This window comes from Protopterus annectens, chromosome 4.part1 (assembly GCF_019279795.1).
Source record: "Protopterus annectens isolate FY-2018-M chromosome 4.part1, PAN1.0, whole genome shotgun sequence".
Taxonomy (NCBI): domain Eukaryota; kingdom Metazoa; phylum Chordata; order Ceratodontiformes; family Protopteridae; genus Protopterus; species Protopterus annectens.
In genome coordinates this window covers 686,244,850-686,262,538 of record NC_056734.1, presented here as the reverse complement: position 1 = coordinate 686,262,538, position 17,689 = coordinate 686,244,850, and the positions used below count along the sequence as shown (strand labels likewise).

The following is a 17,689-nucleotide window of genomic DNA, read 5'->3' as shown; positions in this document are numbered from 1 at the left end:
GGGAAAGAGTACTAGTTATAGTACAGAAGAAGTACAGAAGTATAACAAGGGAAAAATAGAGAAGGCTTTAGAAAATAGGGTAAGTTTAAACAGTAATTAGATTGAGAAAGTGAGAAATTAAGTTTTAAAGAGAAAAAAATTTAACTTATCTTAATATTTAAGAGTCGCTTGAGAGCACCGTAACACCACATCTTTCACTGGAAGTGGCAAATGAGATCTGAGGTACTTGGAGTTGGTGCACTGTGGGTAAGGGAGTAGCTCAAGAGTTTTCTGGTTTCCATGAGATTTTGCAATGGTGGAGTTGGAGCCAAGGGATCAGATCCAAACAAATAAGTTGAGGAGAGAATGAAAATTGACATCATCAGATCATCTGTTTCCAGCTGATGGAGAGATCAAAATGGCAGCTGGGTCATATATAAGATGGAAAAAAAACAATTTAGTAGTTTGAAGTACATTATAAAGTCTAACTGCCTTTTCATGGACTGAAGTTTGAGAGTTAGGGTTATCAGAAGCAGTGTTCAACACATCCTCGAAGGCTGGTAAAAATGGGAGGGATGGGTGTTGTACATGGCCCATCCACTTGTAACATAGCATAGCATGTCCTCAGTTAATGGGGAACATCCCCTGTTCCAATACAAACACATCATTTATCCAGGAAATAATTCTTGAAAAGAAAAACTCTTCCAAGGGAGTTGGAAAGGACCAATATTCCTCAGAATCAGAGCTAAGACTCTGGAATCTCCAGGAGATATTGCCCTGGCCTATTCTCTACCAGTGGATACCCATTGAAGAACTTCATGGAGGGTCTCCCAGACCTAAAAAAAGGTGGTACTCCTATGCCCGGATCGGACATTGGAATAGCCACAGAAGTTGTGGCTGAGCAATGGTCCATGGTGGCTGAAGGATTACACCATAGGAACCCGTTTCAGTTATTAACAGCTGAGGCACTGTCTGAGCCTGCAGTGGCAGCATGGGCTCCTTAATACTGCTTTTTTAATTGTTAGGTACAGAGGGAGAAAAGCAAGCATGGCTGAAATAATTACCTGTGTTACAGCAGGGGAAGAAACCTAACTGTCAGTTAAGAGCTGCTGGAATGAGTCAGTCAGAAGGTTAAGTTGTTAGACAAGTGTTCACAAGCAGACCACAAATTTAGGCTTCCCACCCAGTCCCTTTCAGAAGTAAAGCATAAGCAGTACATAAAAAGCCCTGTTTAGAGGTGCCCTGAAGTAAGCTGTCACAAAGAGTATACAAGTAAAATATTTTTCCTACTCTGTAAAAACACTTCCTGACAGTTAAAACTTAAAACACATAACTAAATGTTCTCAAAAGCTGAACACTTTTAACACACAACTAGCCTCCAATAATTATTCAAACATAAGCCCTGATCTAAAAATAGCAATCCCTGAAAGAAAACTTCCGGTATTGAAAATATACTGGGTTTCTTAAAGAGGAAATACAGCTTTTAGTCAGCAAACAAAATATACATATATTTTCTTAAAAGGGGAATAATTTTGATATGGAAAGGTACCCTTACGGGGACTTGTATGCAGGAAATGAAGCCTGAATCTGACTGCTGCTCATGTAAAACCTCGCAGCTGCTTCCTCTTGAAAGTATTAGGATTGTCTACACTGACTGCTAATTTCTTTCCAAGGGGCTGGCCAATCAGCAGTGAAGAGTGAAGGCATGGAAGGGAGTCACAGCTAAGTGAAGATGGCTGCTTGTTGTACCCTTGGCAGGACACAACCCATATAGCTAAATGTTTCTGCAGCAGTGACAATGATGAATATTAAGAACTTAATTTTTTTAAAGCGACAAAAAATAAAGTGAAGCATTACTTGTAAAGGCTAACCATCTTTTGTCAAATGGTAGCTAAGACAGTATTTTTTTCAAAATCATCAAATGTGCAAAAGTACTTAAATGAAAAATAAGAATGCAGACTGTAGAAAGGTTAATCCCTCAACTACAGGACACTAACCCAGGATTTATGAACACAGAGCCCAAGCAAAATACCAAACATTTTCAAAAAAATTATGAGGACCTGTACAATGAAGAGCAAATAAATGAAGGTCAAGTGCAAGAAATAAGTAACTACTTAGATTTTATGCAGCTGCTCCAAATGTCCCCAGAACTGGCATACAAAATGAACATCTGTGAAATAAGGTCTCAGTATGGTATATGAAACACGTAGTAAAAGATGTCTATCTGGAAGAGAGCAAAGCTCAGATAAGTAATCAACTGCCATGTGAGACACCTATTTGATTTACAATTATTTTGGGTGGTACAATACTGTTAAGAAGATTTTGCTCTATAACTTTTCTCCCACACCCTCTTGCATCATCCTATGTCACTTCTACCCCAGTGCTCCAAATCCATCTCCAAGTCTGCCAGTCTCTACCATCACCACCCGGACTTACTCTGATATGGGTGGGGCTAGTACAGATCTTAAGGGAATTCTAGAGGGTCTTGACTGTCAACCATCGGGGGGGAGAATTTTTTTTTTTTTTTTTTATGTACACCAGATAGAATACAAAGAATGTCTCTTACAACTACCCGCAACTCCAAACCATCCAACCCCCACTGCTTGTCAACTCACATCAAGGGCTACTCCCCTCTTTGTATTATGCCTTCCTTCAGGGAGTGACATTGACATGAGCACCCCCCCCCCCCAAGGACAGACATGTCCATCCTTCCATACCACCATCTCAGATGCCAGAGCCATTAATCAATCCAAGGTGGTGAGGGCTACAGTTACAGCTTTATCCCTTTATGCCATAGCACTGGGTAAAAGATTTTGTTTTCTTACCACTTACATTGCATTTACAATTCCTAAAAAGGAATGACATTTTATAAATATATCTGGTTCCACACTATATAATTAGAAGTTATGTACTTACCATAACTTGGTATTTGTATTGTCCATTCATTCTTCCTCATGACTGGGTTATGGATCCGAGCCTTGGATCCAACTCAGCCACATTTTTACAGACCTAGGTTCCAGCCGCGAGCTCCTCCCACTACCCACAATGCTCTACACTGTACTCAACCTCCTCAGATCAAGTTTGCTGCTGGCATTTGCTTAAACACTAAAGACACTAAATAAAAAATAAGGAAAGAAAAGAGGAAATCCAGACGCTCAAATAAGGGAATGCAGTGTCTTTATAAAAAAGTCTATAGATCCTCTAGGAAACCTTAGATTGGGGGATGGCTGGGAGGGAAAGTGCTGTAGAATGAATGGATACCACAGATAACAAGTTATGATAAGTACATAACTTCTAAATCTGATGTGCTTTCCATTCTTCTTCACAACTGGGTCAGAGTCCCCAAACACGTAACTCTCGGGTGGCCTGAAGGATAGATAAGCCGGACCACTGTCGAACCAAAAGAAGCTCTTCTTTTGGAGACAATGTCCACTTTATGTGTCACAAATATATGAGATTTTGACCAAGTGTCTGGCTGCACCAATATTGTCGATGGAAGCTCTAGAGGAAGAAGCAGCTGAAGCAGCCATAGATCTAGTAGAATGTGCTTTTGGAGGACAATGCAATTTCAGGCCACAGTTGGAATAAATGAAAGAGATATAGTCTGTAATCCGTTTAGCCACTGTAACTTTGGATACGGTGAGGCCTATATGGTTAGGTGAAAAGGACACAAACAACTGATCAGATTTTCTACATTGTTTTGTTCTGTAAAGATAAAAAAATCTGTGAATATCAAGGAGATATAGTGAGTACTCACCCTTACTGGCGAAATCTGGAAAGAAGACTGGCAGTTGGATCGATTGATTAGTGTTACACTCCGTAGCTATTTTGGGCATGAAAGAAGTATGAGTACAAAGGGAAACTCTTATCTTTCTGAAAAATGATATACGGTGGCTTCGATGAAAGGGCCTGAATTTCTGAGATTCTTTTAAGTGATGTAATGGCCACCAAAAAGACAGTTTTCCAAGAAAGGTACTTCATGTCACAGTCACTAGCTGGTTCAAAGGGCTTTTCAGTTAAACCTTAGAGTATAACAATGAGATTCCATGGGGGAGATGGGTCTTTAATCGGAGGTCTGAGAAGGAAGATTCCCTCCATAAAAGCTTTGCATAATCTAGACATTGACAACGGTCCAGAAGAGTCTCCAGCATAAAAATTGGATATGGCTAACTGAAGCTTGACTGTAGAAAAACTGACCCCTTCCTTGAAAAAGGAAGCAAGGAAAAGAAGAATGGTTGAAAATTAAGGTGAGAAAGGATCAATATTCTCTTTAGAGGCCCAAATGGCAAACCTTTTCCATTTGCTTTTGTATACCTCCTTAGCTGAAGCTTTCTGAAAAGCCAAAACTATAACACAAACAGGGGGAAGAGGGACTGGACCTTTCAATAATCACTGGTATTGGAGAAACTAAGCAGTCAGTTTGAGAGTGGCTAAATTCTGATGTAGGCCTTCAAATGGATGAAAAAGGAGAGCCTGTCTGGGTCCCAGTATCCATGGAGGATATTTTAGGTGAGACCAGAGGAAGGGAAACCACATCTGATGAGGCCAGTACAGGGCAATGAACATTACTGAGATCTTCAAACTTTTTGCTTTCTGTAGAAACTTCAGCATCAGCGGTAATGGGGGATAAGCATAAAGGAGACTGGAGGGCCAATCATGAACTAATGTATCCCTCAGGTGACTCTCCTGGACGGGGGATAAGAGCGAAGTAACTGCTGCACTTGTTCTGCAGGGATGCAAACAGATCACAGGTGGGATAGCCTCACTGGCTGAAAATCAGATTTGTTACTGATGGATTGAGTGCTGGGTCATAATGGACCTGCTGAGTTTGTGTGCCACAACGTTGGACTTCCCTCAGAAATCGGTCTGAAGATATTGCCTATTCCAAGACCCTCATGGCCTCTCTGCACATAGGATAGGATATGATTAGGTTCCTCCCTGTTTGTTGATATACCAGACTACTGACATATTGTCTGTGTGAACTGCAATAGTTCCTAAAGGGAGAATGTCCTGAAAAGCCTGCAATATTAGGACTGCTCTCATCTCCAGAACACTGATATGCAACCTGGTCTCTAATGAAGTATATGTGCCTTGGACTATCTTCCCCTTGAAATGTCCCTCCCCCCACCCTAGACGGGAAGTGTCCATTGTCACACAGTGGCTGTGGGGGAGGGAAGTATAAACAGTCTGCCGAGGAGCAGATCATTTAAAAGAATCCATCATAGTAAGTGCCTCTTGCAAATGGGTGTCAATATGATAGGAACAGATAAAGGCTAGTAAAGAATAGACCACTTAACAGCCAGTGTCCACTGGAGAACTCGCATAAAAAATCAGGTCAAAGGAACAAGACTGATGGCAGCCACCACAGAACCCACAGCTTGAAGAATTAACCTCATTGGTGGTGAATGGAGTTCTAGAACAGACTGTCAAAGTCTGAATGTGATGGGGCAACAAAGACGCTACTTGAGTAGTTGTATCCAAGAGAACTCCAATGAATTCCAGCTTTTGAACTGGGGACAGAAGAGATTTTTCCAGATTTATAATGATACCCAGGGTGTTGGAAATCTGAAACAAATAATCTCTGGCCTGTATAAGTTGATGCTTGGTTAGGGCAGTTAAAAGCTAGTCGTCTAAGTACAGAAATACCCACAATCCCTGCAGTCTGACTTGATGTGCAGCTACTGCCAAGCACTTGATAAACACCCCGGGGGCTGCAGTGAGTCCAAATAGCAGTACTCTGAATTGGAAGTGACTCGCTCCCAGCCAAAAGTGCAGATGACTTCTGCAATGCCTGTATCTTGATGTGGTAGTACAAATCCTTCAAGTCTGTCATGTACATCTAATTGTCCTTCTGCAGCAACAGTAGTATAGACTGAACCATGACCATCCAGAACTTTGGCTTCTACACGTACTGATTTTAGACCGCTTAAATCCAGAATCAGTCTCAGGTCCCTGGTTTTCTTTGGCACCAAAAAGAAGTGGGACTAATTTCCGAATCCTCTTTGCCCACTTGGGACCTTTTGAATGGCTCTTATTTTGCAGTAATTTTTGGATTTCTCACACTGTGTATTCCCTCTTACTAGGTGGAATTTCGGGAGTCTGCTCCATTTCCCTGGAGGAGGAAGGGAAAAAGGAATATAATAGCATCTGGAAATTATCCTCATCCATGTTTTTGTAGTTATTTTGGTCTAGGTGTTTTGGTGTAGCGAAAAACGACCCCCAACTGCCTCCAGAGTAGAGCAGTCGGGCAGCGCTTCAGGGGCACTGGTAAAGCTTATCAGAGAAAGGTTGCCTGAAGCCCTGACTCTGTGGACCCCCCTCTGCCTCCGGGGTGGCGTCTCCCATTGAAACCTCCTCCTCTGCCCATGGAGGAAGAATCCCTGCATTGCTCTTGGAAAGACTCTTTGGATTTTCTGAACCAGGTTTTCTTACCAGTTTGTTGGTTTCTTGAGAAAGTTCATTGAAGGGTAGAAAACCTGATCTCTACAGCAGAAAGAGTCTTTCCTTCCTTTTCACTGCAGGTCACAGTATCTTTGACTGAAGTACTGAACAAAGATAAGCCATCAAAGGTGGCACTGACAAAGGATGCCTTGAAAGGTTCCGCAAAGTCACAAAGCCTCATCCAGGCATGTCTCCTGATAGTAATGCCTGAACCAGCTGCCCACGAGGAACCCTCCACTGAATGGGAGATGAGCCTCATGAAAAAGTTAGACAATGAGGAGAGAGTAGCCAACTGGGGAGATACTTTCTTGAAGTCCTCCGCCAATCTGGTCTCTGCTAGACAGTCAGACAGTTCCTTAACCAGCTCTCTCTGTAATCTACAGAAATTTAAATCTCTCAGCAACAAAGTAGCTGAAGCACAAACATGCTTACAAAACCTGTCCAACACTCTGGCCTCCCTGTTCAGTGGATGGACAGTTGAGCTCTGCTCGGCTAGCTCTTTTTTGGTAGCTGCTGCCACAACCACAGCATCTACAGGTATGCCCTTGGTCCAATGAAGGCAGTCCTTGGGGAGAGACAAAAACCTGTCTGCACGTTATGGTATAATTTGACTGAATGCTTCCAGGCCGGGCGGGAGATCAAATTTATAAAGTCATCCACCGGGGTGGCGGGGGGTGGGGGGTCAACCAAGACTTAGATGGGGCTGTCCCAAAAGCCTCCAATAACACAGACTCTTCAGAAGAGGGATTTTGGGCTGACCAAACACCTCTTTGTCTAAGGATTTCTAGTATGTCTCCAAACAAAACATTTTTGGGTGGTGATTGTGAGGATCCCTCTCCCTCATCAAAGTCCATGTCCTCAGTGAGAGACTCCAGAGGGGAGTCTATGTGCCTCCTTTTGCATGTCCTCTTGCGAGGGATCTCCTCCACAGGATTATCAGGGAAGCTATCAGAAGAAGAGAGTGCTCCCCTCTAGGGGCATGTCTTGGAGGCTTGTTGAGGCAGGCTGACCATGGACAGGTATGATGGGCTCAGAAGTCAGATCCACTGAGGGACGACGGCGAGGAGTGCAGATCTGAGATGTCGGGTCTCTGTAGGAAGAGAAGACTCTTTCCACCACCTGGAAGGCTGACAGACCCGGAGACACCCTCTCCAACCCCCTTGGAGCTGAAGCAGCTGAGGAGGAAAGAGGAGGAACACTCACAGATCCGAGGTTTCCATGGAGAATCAGACCCGAGTTGTCAAGTGCCGAAACACTGAAGAGAAGGGACAGCTCCAATAAGGATGGAGCCAAACCCACACTCCTGATCTAACTTTGACAACAGGGATCCGAGACCTGCTCCGATCCAAAGATCTCAGAGCACAGCCAGTCAGGATAACCATCGGAGTAGAGGAAATCAATTTCCACAGATCTGAGGCCAATTCTCTCAGGTGTCTGCGTTCCTGGGGCTCTGAAATGGGAGGCTGAATCTGAGGAGGAGATCTGGCTTGGGACACTGGAACACTCACAGAACCAAGATTGAATGGAGTAGGTAAAAACCCATCTGAATGTGGGCTCAGAAGAACATCTGCATCAACCTGTACACACCTATTTCAGAAAGACTCCTGGAGGAAGCCACTGACTCTGGTCTTGACTGTCTGGTGGGAGTTTTGTGGGGTAAGGTCGGAGATACTGACCTAATGAACACATAAGGAGTTTGGTTCCAGACTCTTGTCTCAGAAGAACTAGGATCCAAGGAAGGAGCAGAAGGTTTTGGGGAAGTAACTGTAATCTTATTTCCTGCTGTCTCTGAGGGATGATGTCATGGATCCACAGGAGCCAAAATGGACATCGGGTCAGACAACTTCAGATTTGAAGGCTTGGATACCTTTGCAGGTAGCTCTGAAGTGGCCCTTGAAGTCTTATGAGGGCGCTTCTTCATTTCAGAAGAGCTGTGAGATGATTTTGAGGGGGGGGTTGAGCCCCCAGTGAAGAGAAGGAAGAAAAGGGAACAGTCCTCAAAGAATCAGCTTATTTCTGCGATTGGCTATGGCCCTGGGGTTAAAGCTCTAACTGATGTCACAGACTGACTGCATAAGTTCAGCACCTAAACAATAAACACATTTGCTATGCGTGTCGGAATGTGGGATTTTGTGCCCACATCCTGAACAGCCCTTACAACCAGCAGGTCTGTCAGACATAATAATAGCAATGAGTTGTAGCAAAGAAAAAACAAGTTAACTGTCAGAAAGATAAAGACTCTACAAATTCAAACTACTTATACTACCTTTTTTTTAAGCTAGTAAAAGAAAAGGGAAAAGGAGTGTACCGGAGATATCCAAAAAAGAACTAAGAAGGCAGAAGAAGGAAGAACAGTTAAGGTGCCAGAAAAAAAAAATAAAATAAAAGCCCTAACACCAGCAAAAACTAGTGGGAGGGGAGGTATGAAGGTGGAAAGGTAGAATACAAAGAAGAAAGACTTAATAAATTCTACTTAACTGTCGCACAAAAGGAATCTCTCTAATGAACACTTGAGACTGGAGAACCACGTCTGTCAGCGATGGCAGCAAACAATATCTGAGGAGGTTGAGTACACTGTAGAGCATTGTGGGTAGTGGGAGGAGCTTGAGGCTGGAACCTAAGTCTGTCAAAATGTGGCCGAGTCTGATTAGAGGCTCAGATGAGTAACCCACTCATGAGGAAGAATGAAAAGGACAACATCAGATTAATAATTTTTATACCTCACTTTCATTGCTATATTAGAACTTCTGCGCAATACCAGAATATTTATTAAACATATATGTACTAAATGCCAAAATCTTCCAAAATGAGTATTAAACAATTATTCTTAACTAGTAACTTTGTATTAAATAATATTACCTTAACAAACCGACACAGTCTGACAGCATCATCCCATCCTGAAGCACTAATATATTCATGAAGGATGGCTGGGTATGGAGATGTGTTAGTATACACTAGAGACCCATCAGTTCTTCTGATAGTTACTTGACTTCCCACAAAATTCACTATCTGTGGTGTTTTGCCGAATTCACTTTAAAAGGAAAAAAGTTTCAATGAACAGAAAAAAATAATTTAGGTACAACATCTTTAAGGCAAAACAGGTGTTGATGGATATATAAATTGTGTGCACAATTAACACATACTATATAATATGCACATGCAAGCATGCACACAGGTATGCATGTTTTTTCAGTACAAACAGTGAAAGCACAATAACACTTGATATATGTAACAAACAATTCATAAGAAATATCAAGCTGCATTTAAGTATTCAGTAAAGTAACGTATACTTACTCTAATAACGAGGAAGAATCGTCAAAAATTAAAAAAAAAAGAAATTATGCACTCATAATGATATTCTATCTGAGCTGTTCATTTTCATTTTTCCTCAACTGATGCGTTCAGACCTGATCCCTCAGATTCGACTTGGCCTTTGCTAATGCTAGAAGCAACCAAAAACTCTCTAGCTTCTCCCTTAGTCACAATGCATCAACCCCAATTACCTCAGATATTATTTGCTGCCTTAGTAAAAAGTAAAAGATGGACGTTACTATGCAGAAGCCATATCTGGAGCTTATAAAAAAATAAGGACATACAGGTCCGCTAAGCACTCCTTCTTCCAGAAGTCTTAAGGATAGGGGTTGGTGGGAAAGGAGTTAAGGAAGAATGAAAATGGACAACACAGATGGAACATAATGATGAGTACATAACTCCATTATCTGATGTTTTCAATTTTCATTCTGTCCTCAACTAATGGGACAGAGTCTCCAGCTACCTAATTTCCAGAGCAAACTCAAGGAAGGATATTGCTGAGCACCACAGAACTAAAAGATGCCCTTCCTCTGGAGACCAGATCTAATTTGTAATGAGTAATAAAGGTATGGGGACTAGCCCAAGTAGCTGCTGCACAAATGTCATCTATGGACACTCAGGACTGAAAAACTGAGGAAGTTGCCTCGGATCTGGTGGAGTGGGCTCAAACAGGTTATGTCAGAGCAATGGCCAGTTTGTTATACACAAAGGAAATGCAATTTGTTATCCAGTTAGATAGAATAACTTTGGTAACTGGTTTACCCAATGTTGGTTCCGCATATGAAACAAACAGTTGATCACAATTTCTGGTGTTTTTTGTCCTATGTAAGTAAAAACACAACTGTCTATGAACATCCAATAAAAGTAATACTTATTTCTCCTTTGTTAGAAAATTTAAGAAAGAATACTGGCAAATTAAATGACTAATTTATATTGGATTCTGATACCACTTTTGGAAGAAATGACGGCTTGGTAGGTAAGGTAACTCTGTCTTTATGGAAAATCAATATGGAAGTTTTGAGCACAATGCATGGATCTCAGAAATTATTCTGGCCAAGGTAATGGCTACTAAGAAAATTGTCTTCCATGAAAGATATTTGAGTTTGCATGTAACTGAGGGTTCAAATGGAGACTGTGTAAGAGGTTTAGGTCCCAAATGGGGGGGGGGAGTAGGATCTTTAAAGAGTGGCCTTAAGTGTACAGTGCCTTTCAAAAAAGCTTTGCTCAACTTGCGGGACGCTACAGAAGAACCATTTGTAACAACATGAAAATTGGAAATCACTGCTAATTGTACTTTAACAGTAAAAGAACTAGCTCCTTCTTCATAAAGATGCAGTACAAATTCCAAGATATTATAAATGGGGGCTGAGAAAGGTTCAATATTACATTTTTAAGCCCAAAAAACAAATCTCTTCCATTTGCTGGAGTATACTTTTCTGGTGGAATGTTTATGGTAGGACAAAAGAATATGACGGACAGAAGAAGAGAGCATAGGCTGTCTGGCTATTAATGGAACTGGAGGAACCAGGCAGTCAGCCTGAGATTCACTATGTCTGGATGTATCATGCCTGTTGGGTGAGGCAGGAGGTTCGGGGTTGGATCCAGAAACAAAGGTGGTTGAATCAGGCGAGGCCAAAGGAAGGGAATACAAATTTGCCGAGGCTGATAAGGTACAATAAGGATGACCTTGCTCTTCAACCTTGCAGCTTTCTGAAGAACTTCTGGAATTATTGGAGTGGAAAGATACGTGTAAAGGAGATCGGGGGGCAATTGTGAAGTAGAGCGCCCCTCGAGGATTCCCGCTGTGGGGGAATAAGGGCAAAGTAGCTGCTGTGTTTGCTTTTCGGGGGGAACACAAATAGATCACAGCAAGAATGACCTCATTGTTGGAAGACTGTGTTCACAATTTTTTTGTTGAGGGACCATATGTGAGATACAAGAATGCACCTGCTCAATTTGTCTGTTATTACATTGGATTTCCACAGTATGTGTGTTGCTAAAAGAAAGCGGCTAGAAAAAATTGCCCATACCACACACTGAGAGCTGCTTGACACAATGGGTAGGATTTGCTTCCTCCCTGTTTGCAGATGTACCAGACAACTGACATGTTGTCTGACTGTACTGCAGCTGCCCCCAAAGGGAGAGCATTCTGAAATGCCTGCAATGCTAACAGCACTGCTCTCATCTCAAGGACATTTAAATGCAAACTGGCCCACTCAGGGGACCAGGTGCCTGGACTGTCTTCCCCAAATAATGCCTCCACAACCCTAGCTGGGAACTGTCCATGGTCACTATGGTCTTGGGCTAAGAGAAGATGAACAGACGATCTTAGAGAATCTGGTCTGAATTAATCCATCACTTAAGATTTCTTATGCGGATGTGAGTGATTCTTATCTTGTAAGACACATGTTAATACAGAATTAACTACTGAGCACATAACATTCATTGAAGAATTATCATATAAATCCTGGCAAGTGGTACTAATATTATTGCTTCTGCCATCAATCCCAGAGCCTGAAGGACCAGTCGGGCTGAAATTGAGGTGCTGCAGATTATCTTTTTGACTTGGAATATTATAGTCTGAACTCTCAGTAATGGAAGGGAAGCAATAGTTGCTTTTGTATTGAGAATTGCTCCTATAAATTCTAAACTCTGAGTTGGTTGTAGATGAGATTTGTTGTAGTTTATGGTTATCGACAGAAGAGAGCAAGTCTGGAGAACCTGATCTTCTGTACATATGAGTTGATGCCTGGTTAGAGCAGTAACGAGTCACTCATCTAGATATGAAAACACTCGGAATCCTTGCAGTCTCAAGTGAGCTGCTACTACTGCCATGCACTTGGTAAACACCCTGGGGGCTGTGGTGAATCCAAAGGGCAGTACTCTGAATTGATAATGACTGGCTCTCACCCAGTAGTGCAAGTACCTTCTGGACCATCTATTCATCTTTATGTGATAGTACACATCCTGAAGATCTAAAGTGCACATCCAGTCATCCTTGCCCCAAAAGGGGAGAATGGACGAACTGTGACCATCCGAAACTTGGTTCTTCTAATGGTCTTGTTTAGTTTGGAGAGATCCAGGACTGGTCTCCAGTCCCCTGTTTTCTTTGGCACCAAAAAGAACCTTGAGTAAGTTCCAGATTCTATCTTATCTGGCAGGACTTCTTGGATGACTTTTTTTTTTCTAGTGGCTTTTGCACTCGAATTGTTGCTTGTTCCCTTTGACTAGGTGGAACATTGAGGATTTTCCTTAGGATAGGGGAGAAAGGGAAAAGGGTATAATACAGTCTCTGGAAATAATCCTCTGCTCCCAAGTATCTTTTGTTATATCTAGCCAGGCTCTCTGGTGTAGGAATAACCATCCCCCGACTATTTCAAGAGGTAGACAATTGGGCCTCCTTTCAGGAGCACTGGTAGGGTTTGTCAAAAAACGATTCTCTGGAATGCTGATTCTGTGGGCCAACTCTGCCACGGGGGTATCTTCGTCCATTAGATTTCCCTCCTCTGCCTCTGGGGGAACCTCCTCCACATGTGTCTTAAAAAGGACTCTGAGATTTCTTGAAGCACATTTTTTCTCCACGTCGTTGATTCCTGGAAAAGGTTCTTTGAAGAGCTGAAACATACACGTCCATGGCAGACAGGGTCTTTCCATCTTTTCAACACCTGGACAGAGTGTTTTATTTTTTGGGCTGAATAAAAACATTCCGTCAAAAACAGCATTGACTAAAGACTTGAAAGGCTCTGCAAACTCACAGAGGTGCATCTAGGCATGTCTCTTTATGGAAACGCCTGAACCCGCTGCCCTTGAGGTTCCTTCCTCTACATGAGATCAACCGCATGGATGAATTGGATATGGACTGTAGGGTCGTCAGCTGAGAAGTAACATATGCCTGAACTTCATTAGAAACAGCACCCCAGAGGGTATTTGATAACTCCTTGATCAAATCCCTCTGTAACCTAGTAAAGTGCGTCAAATAGAGACCTCAAAGCAAAGGTTGCTGATGCATAGACACACTTCATAAATCTGTCTATCATCGACGATTCCCTGTTGGGGGGATGGACAGTGGAACTTTCCTCAGCTGTGTCCTTACTGGTGATCACTGCAACAAACATGGCATTAACAGGAACCCTCTTCCCCCAAAACTGTCTATCCACAAGTGGTGCCATTATCCTATCTGGTCTGCGAGGAATGGGCTCTATGGTGTCAGGGTCCTTTCATGCCCACCATGAGATCAAGTCAATGAGAATATTGGTGGGCAGAGTTACCCAGGAGGTAGAGGGTCCAGTACCAAAAGCTTCCAGGAGAACAGATTCCTCAGACGTAGGATTGCTGGACATCCAACCACCTCTCTGCTTATGGATTTCTAGGATGTCTCCAAAGGAGACATCTTCAGGAGGTGATCATGTGGACCCTTTGAATTAATTGAAATCTGTGTCTTCAGTGATGGGATCCTCCAGGGAGTCTAAGTGTTTCCTCTTACACGTCCTCTTCTTAGGGACCTCCTCGGTGGGGTGCATTGGGAAGGTATCAGAAGAGGAGATTATAACTCCCTGGGTGGGAGCCGGGGGTTTTGGTACTGGCTGTCCCCGTGGAAGAAGATGATGAAGCTCTGAGCGCTGAGAAATCATGGTAGAGGACTTAGGATCCAAGGGCGATGGATTTGTCAGAACTGTTGAGGCAGAAAATACTCTCTTTGCAGACGTGAAGGCAGACTGGCTTGCAGAGAGACACGTCATCGGATCCAAGAAGACAAGCTTCTGAATCGTAGGCCACCCCTGCTCTGAGGACAAAACCTCTGTGGTGGAAGCTGGAGCCAGAGCCAAGCTATCCAGTGCTGAGGCTCCAAAAGCTTCCAAGTCAAATGCAACACCTCCAGTCTGACACGTAGACTATAGTGCTGGAAGCTCTCCAGATCTGACGGGACCACAGCCCTCAGAGAAGGTCTTAGATCTGAGGATAAAGTTATCCTCGGATCCAAGCCAAACAGATCTGGACAACTCGGATCCAAAAACTTTGAAGCTACAGGAGTCAGAGGAGGAATCTGAAATGAGGGAGTAGAAGATATGAAGATCTCCAGACCCAAAGGGGTACAAGCCGAAGGAACACCAATCTGGCTCTGCACCACGAGAATCCTCTTCACCAATCTCTCCACATCTTCTTCTGTAAGCCTTGTGGAAGAGTGAGTGGAGTATATGGATGGAGGCCTGAGTGTTCCTAAGAACGGAGAAAGTACCCTGTCAGAAACCAGATCCAGTGACGGAAAGTACCATGTTCTGGGTCGAAATTTGGCAATCTGAAGGTCAGGTTCGGATAGCACTGGATCAGAGAAAGTCGGATCCAAGAGCTTTGACATCATCAAATCTGACTGAGGAGGCATCAGATCTGATAATTTTTCCTTAGCCGAATCTTGAACTTTTGCCTTTTTCGGTTCCGGGGTTGAGACTGGGTCCTTATGAGACCTCTTCCTTGAGAAGTCCGAAGCTGAGGAGGAGGAAGACAGCTTAGGAAAAGAAGATTTTTTTTATTTTAGTAGCTTTTGATTTAGAGGAAGAAAAAACATCCGATATAGCTTATCCAAATGAAGAAAAAAGAAGACCTTCTAGGATCAGCATGTTTTTGCGTTCCACTAATGCACAAGGATTAAAACCATGACAAATTGAGCAATCCTCCTGTAAATGGAGGGGACCCAAACACTAGACACAAACTGTGTAGGCATCAAAAATTGTCAGCTTGTGGCCACACTTCGTACATTTTTTAAAGCCTGCTGGTTTATCTGTCACTGCTAATATACTAAGACAGAAAAGAAAAGTGTTTTTTTTTTTTGAATAGGGAAGTAGGAGAAAAAAGAAATAGAAATACCAACAATGGTAACTAAACTATGACAGTGTCATAGAGAGAAGGAAGATATTGACAATAGTATTTAACATGTACAGAAAAAATTGTATGATAGAAGATAAATGGAAGAAACAACAGGAAATTTATAAACGAAGGTAAAGGATAGTAACATAAAAAGGTTTTGAAGAAAAAAATGAAATATATAACACTTATCTAACACTCAAGAGAGATGGAAGACCACATCTTTTGCATGAAGTAGCAAATGAGATCTGAAGTAACTGGGGTTGGTGCATTATGGGTAAGGTAGAAACTCGAGAGTTTTTGATTGCCACGAGCTTTAGCAACGGCCGAGTCGGATCCGAGGGATCGGATCACAACCCATCAGTTGAGGACAGAATGAAAAATTGACATCAGATTAATGACTATAAAATAAGAAATAAACTACCCTCAATCACAGTTCTTTATCCTAAGAAAGATAATTTGCATTTCAGTAGTTAATAAGTACCAACTGCCTTAATATATACAATTCAGTTGGGTACCACTGCTGGACTACATTAATGTCTTTAATGTCCTCTTTTTGTATGCTGCATCAGTAAATTTTCTGATAAGCTAGTATTGCCAACATAATTAAAATAAACTTACATTTAAATGTTACTGTGTTTTATCTATTCTAATTTGCCTGGCTTGGAAAGACAAGGAAATTATCTTTCCTAAATCTAACAACTGTATAAAAAGATAATGGAATCGTAAAATATCTAGTATCAAATGACCGCAGTATATGATATGGCTGCTATGAAATAATGATGCAATGATCCACTTTTTACTTTTAGACAGATGTCAAAGTCCTAGGTCAGCCAAGCAAGCCTTATCTGCCTTTAGAATCTATGTTTCTGAAAAAAATGACAATATGGGTGTGTGTGTGTGTGTGTGTGTGTGTGTGTGTGTGTGTGTGTGTGTGTGTGTGTGTGTGTGTGTGTGTGTGTGTGTGTGTCTCCACGTGCGCACACGCACATGCATATCACGTGCAAACAATTAAGGCAGACAAGAAAAATCCAGGAAATCTGTCACAGGTTGTGCAGTACAGCTCTCCTGGAAAAAATGCAAAACAGGACCAGTTATAATTTTCTGTGCACGCAGTGTGTTAATGTATTTAATGCAAGCAGGCTACCTTGCTGTTTAACTGAAGGAAGGTGACTAAGAAATACTGTGCCAAATGTAGCCCATGAACAAGCCTGATACTGCAGTAAATAATACCTTATAAAAGAAAGAACATTTTTCATGTGATTACTACATCTCTGTCACTGACGCATAGAAGGATAAAGCCCTGACTATGACCCAGACAAATTAGCCAGATCATGCACACCTATAACAAATTCCCCTATCCCTTTTGCTCTCCAGTGGGAACAGCTCCTCCAGCTGCTCTTGTTGCTGGTCACAGAATTTCCTTTCCATTCCAAGCACCTCTCTAATAGCTTTCCTCTGGACTCCTTCAAACAGTCTGATGGCCCTCTCCTTTAAAAAGCCTCTAGAACTGTATACAATACTCAGTGTGAGGATGAGCCTGAAATGAACAAATTAAAAAGTAATAGACATGGAAATATCCTCTGTGGTACATCATTATTCACTTTCCTTATTCCTAACACTGCCTTCTTACCACATCCCTTTGTGTCCTGCCCTGCAACCATGCAGCAAATCACTTCCTCACTCTAAAACTCACCCCCCCCAATCTCCTTCAGTTTTACATGCAGCTACTTGTACGTCACAAAAATAGAAGTTATGTTCTTACCATAACGTTCCATGTTAGTTGTCTTCTTCTTGCCTTCTTCTTGCTGGATGGGTTTGGAGCCGACCTCGGCTCCGACTCGGCCACTCTAAAAGCTCGAGAGTTGGTTCCACCGGCTCGAGGCTCCCCTTATATCCCACAATGCTAGGCGTGAGTTACCTCAGATCTCGTTTGTAAGCTAGGCCCAGCCTATAATAGTAATAGAATAACTAGTAACAAAGTCCACCTCTATAAACAAAGGGAGAAGAGAAGGGTGACCTACATCCTGATCCAGGAAATATGCACAGCAAAGCATATACCTAAAGTACAGAGGTGGTAGAAAGAGAGGTCACAATC

General features: G+C 42.3%; 1 protein-coding gene across 4 annotated transcripts in view; it reads right to left on the bottom strand.

Moving 5' to 3' along the window:
* The window catches only part of IFT80 (intraflagellar transport 80), a 2,191,035-nt gene that overhangs the window by 443,567 nt on the left and 1,729,779 nt on the right, over window positions 1-17,689 (bottom strand). For all 4 annotated transcript variants that reach the window (XM_044070463.1, XM_044070465.1, XM_044070466.1 and 1 more), the window contains exon 16: window positions 9,280-9,451. In XM_044070463.1, coding sequence (XP_043926398.1) covers window positions 9,280-9,451 — 172 coding nt within the window. The remainder of the gene's footprint in view (window positions 1-9,279; window positions 9,452-17,689) is intronic.